The sequence below is a fragment of the Castanea sativa genome, chromosome 6 (assembly GCF_040712315.1).
Source record: "Castanea sativa cultivar Marrone di Chiusa Pesio chromosome 6, ASM4071231v1".
NCBI lineage: Eukaryota > Viridiplantae > Streptophyta > Magnoliopsida > Fagales > Fagaceae > Castanea > Castanea sativa.
In genome coordinates, this window is record NC_134018.1 from 41120022 (window position 1) to 41136885 (window position 16864).

A 16864-nucleotide genomic window follows, 5' to 3' on the forward strand; every position below is an offset into this window, starting at 1 on the left:
TCCCTGAAATTCTGCATTTGCTTTTCAGATTGTAAAGCACCTCCAAATTTCTCCTTAACTTTGGTGATCTCATTAAAATCACCTATACAAACCCAAGGCAGATTGCGCTGAGAGCTGAGATGGCGTAATATCGACCAAGAATCTTCCCGGTTGGCCATTTCAGGAGCTCTGTAGAACCCCGTAAAGTGCCAGGCGTCATCAATTCTTGGGTTCACCACCGCATTAATGTGACGAGGTGATAAAGTTCGAATGTGGAGGTCTAGACTGTTCATCCATAGCAATGTCAGTCCACCCCCTGATTTATCCTTGGCACAATGAAAAGGTTGTCGAACTTCAAGCAGCATCATAATCATTCCAATTTGGATTTTTTCTACTTGGTTTCCAACAGAAAGAGCAGATCTGGACCTTTTGCCTTCACCAAGTCGGAAAGCTCACAAACTCTCCGGTGGCTCCCAAGCCCACGGTAATTCCAACTGATACAGTTCATGGTGAGCGATGGGGCTGGGTTTCAGCCGCCATCGATGAGTCGATTTGGGGAGGAGCTCCATTATAGTACACAATTCTCTTTTCTGAGGTTGGGCATCTAAGACTTCCACGGATGGACGTTCTCTCATAAAAGGTGTAGAATCTTCCACGACACTAATTCCTTGGACCATACGATCTAGCCTAGCCCATTTGCTAATCTGATTGGGCTTTTGATTCACTGAAGGTCCAGGGCCATTTGTAATATCTTGGAGAGGAAGCCTGACCTTGTTAGAAGTGAAAATCATTTTTGGACTGGGCTCATTTCCAGCTATTAGCCCAATAATTAGCTTCGAGTGGGCTGTTTCAATACCACGGATGCATCCCACATCCTTCAAATCCATACCACCTATGGATTTGGAAATCCCACAATTATCTCCCTTGTTGCTATTCTCATATAATCCAACCACGTGATCTGGGGAAGGGACTAAAGACTGATGCATGGGGGAGACAAAGTCCACGGTTTTGTTACCGGATTTTATGCAATCAAATTTCCGGAGATCAAGATCAATCTCCTGCAACTTTGCTAAAAAAGGATCACCTTCAACAAGCTGACCCGAGGATTGGGCAGCTTGATCATTTATAGGGCCTATGACCTTTCCTTTCAAGTTCTCGCTTTCTTTATTGGACTCTGCACTAATGTATGCTGTAGTAGATTTGAGCAAATTTGAATTTCAGCCAGTTGGAGATTTTGGTGACTCAGTTAACAGGGGGGGGGGGAGATAATTCATCATCAATGTTCCCTCCATGAACGTTAGTTTCCATACTTGGGTTTTGGCGTGGTGGACAACGATCAAAAAAATCCCTTGCCGACGAATGGTGCTCACCACCCTTCTCAGAGGCATTGCTGGAAGTGGAAGGACCAACCTACTCATAATACCCAGGAACAAAAATAACAAGCTTGTTATAGGATTTGTACAACGAGGCTCTCAAGCTTAGATCATACTGTTTCTGGTCATTTGAGAGAGTACCTTTGCTGTTAATCCACAGCGCCCAGTCTTTATCATCATGGTCCAGACGACCACACCAATAACTAATATCGGGAGTCTTTCGTACTTGAACTTGACCCAGATCTTTTTGCCATTTTCCAAAGAAATCAGCCGACCTTTGCAGAGAGGTAGAGAAACATCCAAAGACACCTTCACACGTATAAAACTACCACCATCTTCATCCACCTCTCCTATTGATCAACAGATTGTCCCAGTAGTATCACATATCTCTTTGGCCACTTGTTTCGACATAAAGCGAATTGGAATATCATGGACTTGGACCCAAAAATAAGCCTGAGTAAACTGCAACTCACTAAGAGGGACATCATTCTCATTTTTTTTTTCATGATGACAAGATGCTTATCAAAGCACCATGGTTCACTTTGGAGCACACGGTTAACATCGACCATATTACTAAAAACAAATAAGACAATATGATCAGTGAGACTTCGAATTCTAAAACCACCAGTGGATCTCCATAGTTGCCTAAAGGTTTGTGCTATGGCTTCCTTATTCAAAACACGTTTTGTTAAGAATTTTGCCGCTATAATGAACTCAGAGGATTGAAATTGATTCTGAAGAGTGAATCTGGAACCCTCTTTCTCGTTGAGGGAAAGGTTGCTCCAAGATTTTTTTAGATCCTCCATGAAAGAAGAAGAAAAGTGTTTCCCGATATCCCACAAAAAAAAACCACAAACTCAAAAGGTAAAATTGTTACCTTAAGAGGATAGACACTCCTTCAGAAAGAAGAGACAGAAAATTCTACAGCAGAAGTTGGCCGGAGCCAAAACTTTCTTAACGACAGAGAAATCAAGCCTAACAATTCTTGACCATAATCAACTCTAGATATCTTATACCTTATTAGAAAGTTCCAAATTTTTAATTTTATTAATTAAAGTCTTAGACTTATAAAACCAAATTCAATTTAAACATTAAAGTCTATGATGTCTAACTTCGTTATTCATTTATATTATTCTTAAAAAAAAAAAAAAAGAGATATTATTGATAAAACTTTATGTCTCATCTAGATTTTCTAGCTTTCCCACTTAGTGAAGCTAATAAGGTCTAAGTGAAATGCATGGTTTTGTTAATGGCTTCCCCTAATGATGATGATGATGATGATGATGATGATAATAATGTAATTTTACCAACTTTGTTGTTGCATAAAATAACAAAAATGAATAGCAGATACGGACATAAGCATTGATTTGAGAATTTAATTGAAAAAATTAAAAACCTATAATCTAATCTAAAACATGGTATAAACTTTGGACATTTTATTTGGTAAGAGGTTTCAAATTTAGAATCTCATGAATATCATGAAATCTTAAAAACCATTAAGCCAATTTCTTCGGTTTATTTGTTTGAATTTTTAACAATAAAAAAAGGTACTAAAAAAGAAAGGTCCACCATAAACGATAAGTGAGATGATTGTTGTAGGGATAAAGGGCCCAAGAGTATATGTTGGGCCACGAGCTTTGTCCAAAAATGCTTAGTGGTTTGATGACAGATAGACGATAAAGAAGACGTAAGAGTTAGAGCTTCAAGAGCAAACTATGATTGCGAAGGTTTGGGAAGGTAGTTTGAGGAGGAATGCCTCCTCGGCTAAGCAAAGCAGAGGTCAGAAGGATTGGTCTACCCTCGAGGGCAACTCTTCAGAAGGTTCTATTGATAAGGATAAACATAAGGGAAATATAGAACAAAGGAAAACTAAGAAATATCTAAGGGAAAGTTGCTACCACCGCATTGAATGCTATGCAGCTAACCCTCTAACCGCATTAATGTGGAGGTGATACCTGAATAGTGGCTAGCAACCTTACAGCTACTCCCAAAAACTTCAGAAAGGTGCTGATGAGACAAGGATCAAAGCCAACATCTCGACCCACACGTGGACGGTGGAGATGAAGAAAAGAGGGGTATATAGTAGAGAAAGAAGCCCCTTGCAGGGGGATCAGAGATTTGAGAGAAAAAACACTGTAGCAACAAGAACTAGACTTGTAAATTCAAAAGATATATATATATATATATATATATATATATATATATATATATATATATATATATATATATATATAACTAGTTTCCTTAGACTATGCCGATGATGATTTTCTTTGGGCAAAACCAGTTTATTCTTATTTTCTTATCATCTGAGCTCACTGTAATTACTATTTAATTTATCAAAGCCTAGTTTTCTAGCTCACTCTCTATAAATTTATTGTATTGGGCTCTTTGGGCCTAGATTATTTTCTTTTTGGGCTTAGGCACTATTGGGTCCTTACAATTATTTAAATTTTGAACAATAAAAAAAATGATCCACATGAATGTGAAAAGAGAAAGTAGCTTATCATTGTACTTTAAAATATTATTTAACTTTTAAATTCTTTTTTGACTATTTACTTCCCAAATATAAAAATCATAAATGAAAAAAAAAAAAGATTTTATGATGTCATCATCAATAATAATATAAATAAATGAGTATAATTTTTTTTTTGTACTAATATTTAATATATATATATATACACACACACATATAAGAGGAAATTACAGTTACTGCTTATTTCTAAAATTTATGATTTTTATTTGTTTGAAAATAAAAATATATATTTCTAAATTATAATAGATGCAAATTATTAACCTTTACTCAAAAAAATAAATATAAAAGAGCCTCTAAACACTTACACTCAACAACTACTAATCATGGGACTCACATTTCACATAATCTTCTCCAAAAAACTAGGACCCAACTAAACTAACATGAACTATTGGACTCCAACTACCAAGAACTACAAACACCCTTATTACTTAAAGACACGAACGTTAACAAAACAAACTTCCATAGCACATTGACTCAACACAATCAAAGGGAAACATTATCCTACTTCGACATGATCTGTTATGGCCCCACAATTAGGGGTGTCCACGAGTCAGGCCGGGTCGGGATTGTGCCTAACCCAGACTCGACCCGAAAGTATCGGGTGGGGAAGTTTTCGACTCGCAATCGACCCGAATATAGTTTCAGATCAGCCGAGCCTGGTCATATTGGATTTCGAGTGAGAATCGGTCGACTTCGGGTTTTTCGATTCGCTAGTTTTTAGCCGAAATTTGGCCGGATCTTGTCAGATCTGCCCTAATCTAACGAGAGTTAAGCGAGATTCCTTCGAATATATGAAAATTTGGCCGAGTTGGAGTCTGGCTTACCGGAGTTTTGGCTGAGTTTGAGTAGATCTAGGCTGGATTCGCCGGATTTGAGTAAGGAAGAGACCATATCTTAGCCGGATTTGAGCTGATCTAAGTGAAGGAAGCCCAAACATTGTCAGATCGGAGCTGAGAAGAGCCAGATCGTCGTCGGATCTTGTGATTTTCATCGTTCTTTGACTTTTTGTCGAGCGGGTCGGGTGGCTTGGGTTTTTTAGGACAAAACCAGCCACTCGACCTGCCGGAGTCGGGTTCTGATGTTGGAGACCCGTCGGAGATGTCAGCTCGACCGTGACGGGTCGGTTCCGGTCGGGTTGGTCGGTTTCAGGGGGTCTTCGGTTGGCATGGACACCCCTACCCACAATCACAATGTGTAAAATCAACCTACTATCCAGGTCCTTTGATCTTTTATCTCATGCTGAAATAATTATCTTATGAAACGGGGTTATACAGTAACAAACTTTAAGAGAAAATATGGAAAAACTAATTCTGTATTAAGCTAATTGAATAAGATTACATATATATAAAAGTAAAGTTAAGAGAAAATCTAATTAAATTTTACAAATGATATCCAATTATGAAGAGAGAGTTTATTTACTTTTAGAGAGAGTTTTATTTCTTAATTTTAGAGTTAAATATGGGACTACGTCATAAATATCCATCCAAGTAAGTTATGGTGTAAAAAAACCAAAAAATTAAAAATTAAAAAATAGACAATTTACATCTACCTAATAATATTTTTACAAAATTTTTTAAAAAGTTAAAAAATATATGTAAGAATGATTATCAATAATATTTAAATTATATATGTAAAAATTATACTATGCATCTTAATGAATATTTTTTTAAGTATATTTGTGGGGGGTAAAAAGACCCTGATGGGGATGTGGGCCTTTGGGCCGTGCTAAAGAAGGCCGACCTGCTTTTGGATTCAGAATTTATTAGTACTACGGGTCGGCCCATATGCCGAGGATCCGAGGGTCCAGCCGAGGGTGATTTTCCCCTCGGACGGACACTGGAGAACCAGGGACTTCATGGTAAAGGTTGGGGAATGACACGGCCAAGACCAATAGTTAAAAGGGGTGAACCCTTGAATGTCCTGGAAGCGCCGATGTTAGGGAAATACCAAAGGTAAAGGCTGCCACATCCGCATTAAAGATCCTGCACCTACCACACTGGCCGCATTAATGAGGAAGTGACACCTGAACAGTGAAGGGGAAACTTCTGGTTACTATTCAAAGGCACTTAGAAAAGAAATATCTAGGCTAAGGGGGAGTTAGGGCAACACGTGTACAAAGTATCAAAAAGAAGAGTATTTAAGGAGCAACCTAGAACAGAAAAAGGGGACGGACTTTTTTGTAATCAAAAAGAAAAAGAAGAAAAGGACAAGAGATAATATAAGAACAACTCTTGGCTTACGTCCGAGGAGGTTGATTTACAATATTCCTTGTTGTTTTCAAGTGTTAGTAATCTTTGACTTTTCAATTATTCCTTAGTCACTTCTAACTGGGTTCCAAGCTCACACTCTACAAATTCATATTGTTTAAGGCTCATTGGGCCTGAGCCCGTAACTGTTCTTGGGGCCAGGTGCAATTGTGCGCTTACAATATTTATATTAAATGACAATGAGACAGTAAAACTAAATTAATCTCTAAAAAATAAGTTTAAAAAAAAAATCTAGAAAATAGAATTTTAGGAACTCCAGCTGGAGTTACCTAAAAAAGGATAATTTCTAATCTTTATGATTATGAATAAAAGTCAAAGAAAGAAGAGGAGAATTTTTTGAGAAAGAAAGAAAGAAAGAAGAAAATGGAAGCACTAGTGGTGAGGAAATTGGGTGATCCGACGACAAGAGATCGGGAATCATCGCCCATAGTATTGAGCAAGGAGGAGGCAATCCCAGCATTAGAGTCTCCGACGGCGGTGAGAGTGAGGGTGAAAGCGTCGAGCTTGAACTATGCGAATTACCTTCAGATAAAGGGTAAGTATCAGGAGAAGCCTCCTCTGCCCTTCATCCCTGGATCCGATTATTCTGGAGTAGTCGATGCTGTTGGTCCCAAGGTTTCCCAATTCAAAGTGGGAGACCCTGTTTGTTCCTTCGCGGCTCTCGGCTCCTATGCTCACTTCATCGTTACCGAGGAGTCACAACTGTTTCGCGTTCCAGATGGGTGTGATTTGGTGGGAGCTGGTGCGCTTCCTGTAGCCTTTGGAACCTCACATGTGGCCCTTGTCCACAGGGCTCAGCTCTCCTCTGGTCAGGTCTTGTTGGTTCTTGGTGCCGCCGGAGGGGTTGGTCTTGCTGCTCTTCAGATTGGAAAGGTTTGCGGAGCCATTGTTATTGCCGTCGCTAGGGGTACTGAAAAGGTCCGTTTCTTGAAGTCATTGGGTGTTGCTGATCATGTCGTTGACTTGAGCTCTCAAAGCGTTACGGTTACCCAAAGTGTGAAGGACTTTCTCAAGTCCAGAAACCTCAAAGGGGTTGATGTTTTGTACGATCCAGTGGGAGGCAAGCTTGCTAAAGAAGCCATGAGGCTTTTGAATTGGGGTGCCCACATTCTTGTCATTGGCTTTGCTAGCGGTGAGGTCCCTGTCATCCCTGCTAACATCGCACTCGTCAAGGTATCAAACCATTAATTAAATACTAGTTTTTAATCTCCACCAATCCATAGCTCTGATTTCTGTTCAATGCTTGAGGATTCTCTGCATTTTATTTATATATAGTTTCATTATCAAATTTTATAATGCATCATCCTGCTTAAACTACCAGAATTGGACAGTGCATGGACTTTACTGGGGTAGCTACAAAATTCATCGACCGCATGTTCTTGAAGATTCTGTTAGGGAGCTGCTCTCATGGATGGCAAGAGGCTTGATTACCATCCACATTTCTCATACTTACAACTTGTCTGAGGTCAGTAAATCCTTAATGGCCTGTTTGGATGGAGAGGGGAGGGAGGGGGTAGAGTAGAGTTGAGTTGGCCAAAAATTAGACTAATTTCCATCCAACTCTACTCTACTTCCCCTCCCTCTCCCTCTCCCTCTCCCTCAATCCAAACGGACCTTAAGCTCTTTCTTCTTCTTATCCCCTCCCCCAAAAAAAAAAAAAAAAAAAACCATACCTTCTTTTAATTTGCAAAGCACATCACCATAGCCTTGATCAGTTAATAAGTAATATAACTTCAAATTCATTTTAGGACTTAGAGCTCCAATTTAGGTTTGGTTCACCTATCAGGTTGCTAATCAACTCAAAGCTTTACAGTTGAGTGGGTTGCCTTACCAAGCCTCATTAGATTCGTTGGGCCAGATAACTTGGTTCAGAATGGAATATTTTTCATTCACTGATGATCTCTTCTGATTAAGTGTCCATTGATTTAATATTATTCTAGAGCTTATCCTGTGAATTGAATTCTCTTTTCAATTCAGAACAGAGAAGAAATGCTTTTTGAAATGTTCAACCTTTGTCTTGGTTGTTATCCTTGAAGTGTGTGTGTGATACAATTTCTTGAACTTGGAACCAGGGCCAAATTGTGAACACAGAAGTGTAGAATGGGTGTCATGAGAAGAATTCAATAGTTGGAACAAAGTCATTTCCTATTGCAAGCATAATTTACAAGTTGCTTCAAATTCGTAAAATTATCATGATACAATAATACTTGTCTTTCTTTCTTTCTTTTTCTTCTTAGAAATGGCAATGGGTTTGAATCCCCCCATCCCACTTAAAATGAATCCAAAAAAAAAAAGAAGAGTAAAATTAGATTTCACATCCTTGGAGTAGCTCTTCAGCAGCTTAGTTGAACAAGCTGCTGTATCTTGCAACATGCTAGCATATATTGCTTAAAAGGATCCACTAGGTTAAGTTTAGACAATCTAATTTTAGATTAATGTATACTGGTTGATTGAACTTCATCTAATCAACTCAATTTCTTGTTCATTACAGGCCAACCTTGCCTTTTCTGCTATCGAAGATAGGAAAGTGGTTGGGAAGGTGATGCTTGTTCTTGATGACAAGAGTAATGTCAAATCTAAGCTTTAACTTGATCAAGATTCAGTTGGGATGGTGTGGAGATGGAGAGCTATCCTTCACTTGAATGTCAAAAACTCTACCTTGTAATTTCGTGAAGAAACAAATCCAAGGCCTATTGACAATATATAAATCAATATAAACATGCAAGTCTTGGGCAAATAAATGGCTTAGGTTTTTTATTTTATTTTAATATTGTGTTATAAATAGGAAAGTCATCTTCAGTTGGGTTTTTAAACATTCCAAACCAATTGGTGATTGCGCAAATAGAGGGGTAGTGTGGGGTAATGTGTGAAATCTAGACAATTATTTATTGTTGCTACACTTCTTTTTACCCACATCAACGAAGCAATTTGGTCAAATCGGTCCCGTGAGGTTTGTGTAGAAAGAGAAGTTGTTTCATTATTAATTATGTCACATTCTTAGTGCAAAATTACATTTTTCTTATGTTATTAAAGACTTGTATTTTTATTTTTATTTTTTGTAATATAAGTGATGGGTTTACTTATATTTAAAGGGTGATGATATTTCCTTATATTTGAAATCAAAAGAGTTTAATTAGCCCAAAACAACTCCAAAAATCACAATCAAATAGGAATCAACTAAAAGTGATGGGTTTACTTTCATTTGTATTTGCATATGGATCTTAAGGGTTGGCCTCGCCCTCCTCCTTGCCCATACAAGGGGAGGATATGCCATTTGAATTATAGCTCATTTGTAGTTTTAAGAATTTTGTTTTTTTACATCAATTTCATTTACTACTTATAAGTCATCGGCAAAAAATGACTTACATAAATCAATACTAAAATTATGTTCTCTTTTGATACATAGAAACAAAAGTATATTGGTGGGAGACACACCCGGGCGCACCTCGGAGACATTGACCTCAAGAGGTCAAGTTATGGTGCTCCTTCCACGGCAGGACACCTGCCTTAAAGCCCAAGGGAAATTAGAGGAACTTGGGGTCCAACAAGATCGAACTGAGGACCAAGCTTGGGACACTCATGGAGCCCGTGTTCTTAAGAGGTACAACCCTATCAAGGAACACCTTGCCGTTTGACCGAAATAGTCTCACTTCATCGAATTACCATGGGAATGTGTAAGGAAAAACATAGAACCCAACGCATCCATCAACCCTGCATTTAAGACCCTCCTCACCTAATATCAGCCGCATTAATTGTTGATTAACTGGCCTGAGCAAGGGGGATAGCCCTAAAACCTGCCCTGATGATCACAAAATGGCAGAAAGGTGTGCTAATGGGACAAGCCACACCCCCAAAATCCGGCTAGAGAACAGGACAGCTAGAAGAGGAGAGGTGCTATAAAAAGGGGAAGAGAATCAACAGGGAAGGGGATCCAGAAATATTGAGATAAAAACTGGGAGAGAGAAAGTAAGAAGAGCTCTTTAGAAGAGTTCAGCTTTGTTTTATTCTTGTAACTCCCTCGAAAGCACCGTTCTTGTCAATTGTTAGCAGTGACTCAACTTTTTTATCCTTGATCATTTATCTGATTCTTCTATTGTGGATTTCCGTCTCGTATTCTCCATATATTAGTTATGCAAATCAGGAATCATACTAGTTCTTTTTAGCTTTTGCGTTCTTGAGCCCCACATATACATTGCCAATTTAAGAATAAATAGATAGTATAGTTACATGCCTCCCATCCATACCAACTATAATAACCTGTTTTTTGAGATCCAAAAAGGTTTCGTCTTCTAGCAAGTGGAACTGAGCAAATGGCCATTCTGAGCTGAAATAGATATGTGGGATAATGGGAAGAAAACACCATAAAACCATTCCCCTAAACATCAAGCTCAAATTTAGGCTTCACTAATAAATGAGTCATAGTCACTAGCACAAGGTTTGATTTAAGAATATATAATATTACATATTTATAAATATATATATATATATATATATATATATATATATATATATATATATGAAAATATACTTAAATAAACTTGATACTGTGTCTATTTGTAAACAAGTTCATAAAAAAAAATCAAACAATTACTTATAATTTATTGATAATATTCCATATCGTAGTAAAAACTATATATATAATTTTTAACAATATAGAATTGGTGATTTTCATAAGTTCATAAAATAAAAATCATTTCATCTAATTAACTCAATAATATAATTTTAACTATACTTTAATTTTTAATTATTAGCATAAATTTGAAAAGGAGTAAAAGAATTTTAATTGTGATATTTATTCTAAGTGGATAAAAAATTAAGTTAATCAATCAGCTCATTATTATGCTTGAACTTGTTTGACAAGAAAATGAATCAGGTTTAAACATATAATTTAATCTGTTGATGAACAATTCAGAACATTTCATACTTGGTTGGCTTGCAACCCTATGCGGAACCAATATATTTACCATCCTAATTGGTCATGTAAGCATATATTTGATAATGTTCTCAAATAATTGTTTGATTTTATTTTTTTTACCCTATTTAAAAAAAAAAAAAAATCAAATTGTACATAAACACCAAGATCACATACAACATGAATTTGTCAGGACCAATTAATTATTGACAAATACATTTTTTCCCCTTTTAGCTCTTAATTGAACATTTCAATATTTCTTAGTCTGTATCTCATGATACTCGGTAATAAGACCTATATATACATCATCCGTGAAGAAGACCACTACAGCCTTAAGATGAATTTACACAGCAAGACATTCGAGCTTCATTTTTACACATGATGAGAAGAATTTACTGCTCATGCTATCAGTACATCCCTATCCAGGCCTACTTTCAGTTTTTAGAAAGCGTACATATTCCTGCTGTAGCATCTCCCCTCCATGCACTGGGTCGAAGCTGCATCTGTAGAAGCTGATAGTGCGGGAAAAAGGGTAAGAGAGACTAATAGTCCAAATCTGAGAGGAGCAGATTAATAATACTACTGTATAACGATTTTTGTTGATACTGCTACCCGATATCAGATTTATCTTAGCCTAGGCTATGGGTATCTGCAAGGGATAAATTTTCATTGGCATGTAGCTCACTTCAGACCTCTCAAGCATATCATTAGGGATTGCAGACACAAGAGATCCAAATGAACATTGAGAGGTTTGCATGATCAAGCACATGATAACTCAAATGTGTTCTAAGCATATGCTTAATTAGTCTTCTTACTTGACAACAGATTACTGGCTTACTTCATGAGGATGTGCAGTAAGTTCCACACACACACACACAAAACAGTCAAGTCCACATACACAGCCACCCAATCACTACATAAGGTCACTGCAACTTGCTTCAAGCTGTATTAGTCTCCTACTTTGAGGGATAGAGCTGATACCAAATCCACCAACCAAGTTGGTAGAAATCATCATCTCAATGTCGTCAACTATTCTAGGTTACTTAAAATTGTCATGGATCTTATGTCACTCCAAATGGTATACTATATAGGTGACTAGATATTCCAATTTCCAAACAAAATACACAGAGCTACATGCTACTAATAAAAGTAGTACTCGTCATTAATTTATCAAAACAATGTAGTACTCATCGTTAGAAAGAATTAATTTTAAGCGTATGAAAGAGCTTCTCCGCATAAAAAACAAAATGAACTAGTTGAGGAGAATCATGAGACACAAGCAATTAGGTACAGAGGTCAGAGATTTACTACAAAATGACAACAATATAACTTGTCAATAGTTCCAACAAAAGGTTATCTGCCCAATCAGCATAAACAGTAGGAAGTAGTCAGCAGAGAAGAGAGAAGATTTAGTGCTGGATATATTTCTTTATCTTTGAATCTTTAAAAACTAATTAATCCAAAACAACTCCAGAAATCAGGACCTAACAGGAATCAGTTTTAAGAATCTTTTTCATTAGTAATTCACACAGATCTTGGGGGTCTTGAACCCATGGCCTCACTCTCCACCTTGCTCTTACAAAGGAAGCAGATGTCATTTGAACAAAGAGCTTAATGGCAGTTTTATGGGTTTTTTTTTTAAAAAAAAAATTATTTTAAATATAAATTTCATTCACTTACATAAATCAGACTAGAATTATGCTCTCTAATTCTACACACAAAAAAGAATTATAATTTCCCAATATAAAAATAAACAAATAGTACAGTTACTTACCTCCCATCCATACCAACTATAACAACAGTGTTCTGAGATCCAAATGCTGAAATGAATTGTGTGTCTTCTGGCAAGTGGAACCGAGCAAATGACCATTCTGAGCTGAAATATTTTGGTAAAACCCCTGGAAAAGTAACAGAAAAATTAGATAGGTTAGATGTATAGGAAGAAAACACTATAAGACCATTCCCACTCCACAATGTCAAGGAAAACCACTCAACAAAAGTTCAGAGATATGAGTTGGGGCAGGTTAAATTTCTAGCACAGTATTTAGCTGATCCCAAAGGTATGCCTCCCAGTGCAGGCAGAAATATTAGCCCTTGGGCCAAGAGACCTGTAGGATGAGCTGGGCTCATTTTTAAAAGCGGGTCAAGTTTTGGGCTAGCCTTGGACATGATGTACATTGGCATGGACTGGCCTAGCCCAGCCTAACACTTTATTTTGTTAAGTATTTCTTCATTATATATTCAAACAATGTTTTCATGAATTATTTAAGTTTGAGATGATACAAGTTCACAACTGTGGCCTTTTAGTTTAATATTTGAAGTGTAACCATACAAAATTAAACATAAGAGTTCCATGTAAAAAGAGTAACCATATAACAGGCTCAGCCAAGCCATGATCAGAATACACACTTCATATGAAAAAGTATCCATAAGAGTTAATAATAATATTCATGTTTCACTAAATGTTAACATTTCAGAGCAGATATGTTCAATTATCTCAAAGAGCATGTAAAAATTTTCACAATCAACTGTGTCTCACTTAAATCCTTAGTGAAAAGTTGCAAATTTCCAGGAAGATTAATTGCAGACATTCCAAGTCTTTGGATTATTGATTGAGAAGCCTCCTTTACCTCTCATAAAAGATAATGATGACCCAGGGTTGGCACCAGTATTTGGAGAAATAAGAGCATCTAGGGCAGTTGAAGAATTCTGCTGCAACATTGCTAGCCCTTGAGCAGCATTTGACTGAGCATATGAGTCCTCCCCAACCACTCTAACTCTGAGGCTAAATATATGAACAGTACCTTTGTCGCTGGATGCTGCCAACCATTGGACATTTGGAGAGAGTGCAATACTATAAATTTCTGCTCTGTTGCCTCCTCTACGTACCTACATGCAAGAAGTTAATGAGAATATGCAAGCATTGAATGTAAGAAAGACCAACAAAAGTGGGCACTGTATCTTCCACACATAAAATAAATTATACTAATAAAAAAGGTGAGGTAAAGACCTATAGATTCTGTAACCAATGCAAGAATGCCTAATATAATAAACAAGATAAATGAGTTTCAAAACTTCTCTCTTTCTGGAGACATCCTCAAAAAAAGCCATTACACCTTTTTGGAACTACATGGTAATCAGGCATTGATCTATTAGATCTCAAAATTTAATTTAATTTTTTTAATTGCCACCATGGCAAGATGTAAGCTGTTCAAAAAGAAATTAAAAAATTATGGCTCAAAGTGATATTATGAGAAAATGTTGAATGAGAAACTATAAAGAATTAGAGCAAAAGAGGAATTAAATATGAACCTGATGATCAGTCACAAGAATCATTAATTTAGGGACAGAATATAGGAACAGTATGAATAATGATTTTTTTTCCTTCAAATTATTGAGTATTCAATACCATGCTGAGGTGTTAAAAATTAAGTTTGAAGATTGCATCCTAAAACCATGTAGCATAAGCTTGAGAGAATAAAAATATATATATATATATGATACAAAAATCAATAAGCAGGTAAGCTACCTCTTGTAAGCGACTCCCATCCATTGTGTTAAATATTCTTATCAAAGTGCCTTTTGTACTAGCAGTTGCAAGAAGCAGCCCATCCATTGTCAAGGTGAGGCATGAAATCTGAGAATCATGAGCTTGAATTAATTTTGTCATATTCAGCCCAAAGTGTTCAATTCGAACCTGTCCTCTTTGAAGACCTGGGCAAGCCAACACAAATGCATTCGAATGGTGTGAGAGGCAGCACAAACCCCTAGGATTTGCCAGAGTCTCAATCTGATGAAGAAGCTTCAGATCCATAAAGTTGTATACATAAATCTTGTGCTCAAGAACAACAACGATCCGATCCCGTCTTAATTTCACAGCACGAACCTCAGACCTAAATGCAAATTCACCAATGCACCGGCTCTGATGATCATCCCAAATCATAACTTTATTTGGTGGATACTGGGAATTAGCTCCACCACCGACAAGTGCCAGAATGTTGCACCTGAAGAGCATCTCAACAATTTTAAAACCCCCACTTTTCAAATCACGTCTAAAAGTTTCCTTGAAAGGGTCACAGTTATAGATACGAAAACCACGGCTTGTGCCAGCAGCAAAGCAACCATAGTCCTGATTCCAAGATACAGAGAGTAACTCAGTGTCATCAGTGTCATTGAACTCCAGTTCAGGTTGGCTGAAAGAACCAGAAGGCCCGGCATTTGGGGTTTCACAGGTGCCAATCCTTGCCGGTGGAAGTAATCCTCGAGATGTTGAAACTGTGGAACTCATGTGCGATGAATTGACAGTTATCAAAGTGCTAGCTGCAATGAATAAATGCAGGAAACCATGGATAATCAAAGCCTTGAATGATTATGGAACTGAATAGGAAGAGGGAAACCCTCAGGCTCAGCAATATCAGACAAGTTACAAAAAGAAAAAAAAAAAAAAAAGCTGTAATGTACACAATGCTAAACATGAAATCTGAAGCAACCTACCACTACCACCAATGAAAGGTAACGACAATAAATGAACAGAATCACCTTTTTTTCAGTCGTGGTTGGTGAAGCCCCGATCCCTTTAATTTGTTATGTTATGTTATGTAAAATTGTTCTTGTTAATTATCAACTATAGACTATAGTGAACATCAATGGGATACTTAATCAGAGTCTAATTCACATTGTTGGGAACATTAAATTACAAATCCTCCCTCCCTCTCCCGAATACCAAACCCAATAGAGATGCTACAAAAATTCATTTGAAATGTACTGGTCTGTTTAGTAGAGCAAAGGTGGGTCTGGATAACTTGACATTACAATTACTACAATAATGGTAGCAGCTTTTGGGATATCATATCAAACGAAAAGAAGAGAGTAAATGCATATAAGTCAAATGCAGTAATGAAGATGTGGGTTTGAGTTGATAATGATATTGAATACAAAGAAGAAATACGAAGAATCGAATTAAGAAAATGAGAGAAACACAGCACAGCGACACCAAAACTAATGAAGAAAGATCATCCTCCTATTCAAAATTAATTGCGATCCAAATTGTTAACAAGTCAAATGATCGTAAATACCATAAAGAATGAAGAAGTGATTCACAGTCATTAGACAGAAGGAGGCAAATTAGGGAATAATAATCAGTGGAAATACCTTTTGTCTTTGTCTTTGTCTTTGTCTTTGGTGTTTTGTTTCTGATCAGATCTATCCCTCTCCGATTGAAGAGGATTATCACACAAAATAAATAAATAAATAAATAAAAACAAACACTTTTAAGTTTGAGTTTGAGTTCGAGTTCGAGTTCGAGTTCGAGGAAGAGACGCCGCACCACTTGTCGTGTCGTCGTCTCAAATCTCAATTACAATTTAGATTCAGATTCAGAGGCCAGAGACCGCCTTTTCTTTTCTTTTCTTTTTCTTTTTTCTTATTATGCACTTGTTCCCACTGAATTCTCTCCTTCCTTCCTTCCCACAATATACCCAATCCCTCTCTCTCTCTCTCTCTCTCTTCTTTTTTTTTATTTTTTAAACTAACCAACCTTTAGCTTTATGTATATACATTGCCTTTTCTTTTCTATTTTCCCCCCTGAATATTACATTACATTACTTAATAATAATTCCTTTAAAAAAAAAAAAACCTCTTTCTCCACACAAAAGAGAAAAAAAATTAATATTAGTAGTATTTACTGATTATTTCTCTAGGATAGCTATCGCCCATTGCTTAAATATCAAATTTGGGATCAAAACTCCTACCTTCCACTTAGCCCTTATTGTGGATAAAGGAATAGAATGAAATGGAATGG

The 16864-nt window shown here is 36.9% G+C and overlaps 2 protein-coding genes across 2 annotated transcripts; one reads left to right on the forward strand and one right to left on the reverse strand.

Moving 5' to 3' along the window:
• Positions 1-6447: 6447 nt before the first annotated feature.
• On the forward strand, positions 6448-9204 carry LOC142640714 (uncharacterized). The gene is made up of 3 exons (XM_075814934.1): positions 6448-7325; positions 7474-7617; positions 8644-9204. Exons 1-3 carry the CDS (start codon positions 6516-6518, stop codon positions 8737-8739), a joined length of 1050 nt encoding a protein of 349 aa, XP_075671049.1. The 5' UTR covers positions 6448-6515; the 3' UTR covers positions 8740-9204.
• A 1878-nt stretch (positions 9205-11082) lies between these two features.
• LOC142637951 (autophagy-related protein 18c-like) lies at positions 11083-16508 on the reverse strand. Its single transcript, XM_075811938.1, has 5 exons — positions 16216-16508; positions 14594-15384; positions 13695-13953; positions 12839-12962; positions 11083-11576 (listed from the first exon to the last, which is right to left on the reverse strand). Exons 2-5 carry the CDS (start codon positions 15350-15352, stop codon positions 11483-11485), a joined length of 1236 nt encoding a protein of 411 aa, XP_075668053.1. The 5' UTR covers positions 15353-15384; positions 16216-16508; the 3' UTR covers positions 11083-11482.
• Between the last annotated feature and the right edge of the window lie 356 nt (positions 16509-16864).

Bases quoted from the DNA above. Each gene is read 5' to 3' on its own strand.
- LOC142640714 (XM_075814934.1), top strand. From the start codon at position 6,516: ATGGAAGCACTAGTGGTGAGGAAATTGGGTGATCCGACGACAAGAGAT. The intron at 7,326-7,473 runs GTATCAAACCAT...TTAAACTACCAG, and splicing joins CTAACATCGCACTCGTCAAG to AATTGGACAGTGCATGGACT. The intron at 7,618-8,643 runs GTCAGTAAATCC...TGTTCATTACAG, and splicing joins ATACTTACAACTTGTCTGAG to GCCAACCTTGCCTTTTCTGC.
- LOC142637951 (XM_075811938.1), bottom strand. From the start codon at position 15,352: ATGAGTTCCACAGTTTCAACATCTCGAGGATTACTTCCACCGGCAAGG. The intron at 12,963-13,694 runs GTAAAGGAGGCT...TTACTTTTCCAG, and splicing joins ATCATTATCTTTTATGAGAG to GGGTTTTACCAAAATATTTC. The intron at 11,577-12,838 runs GTAAGTAACTGT...CCGCACTATCAG, and splicing joins ATAGTTGGTATGGATGGGAG to CTTCTACAGATGCAGCTTCG.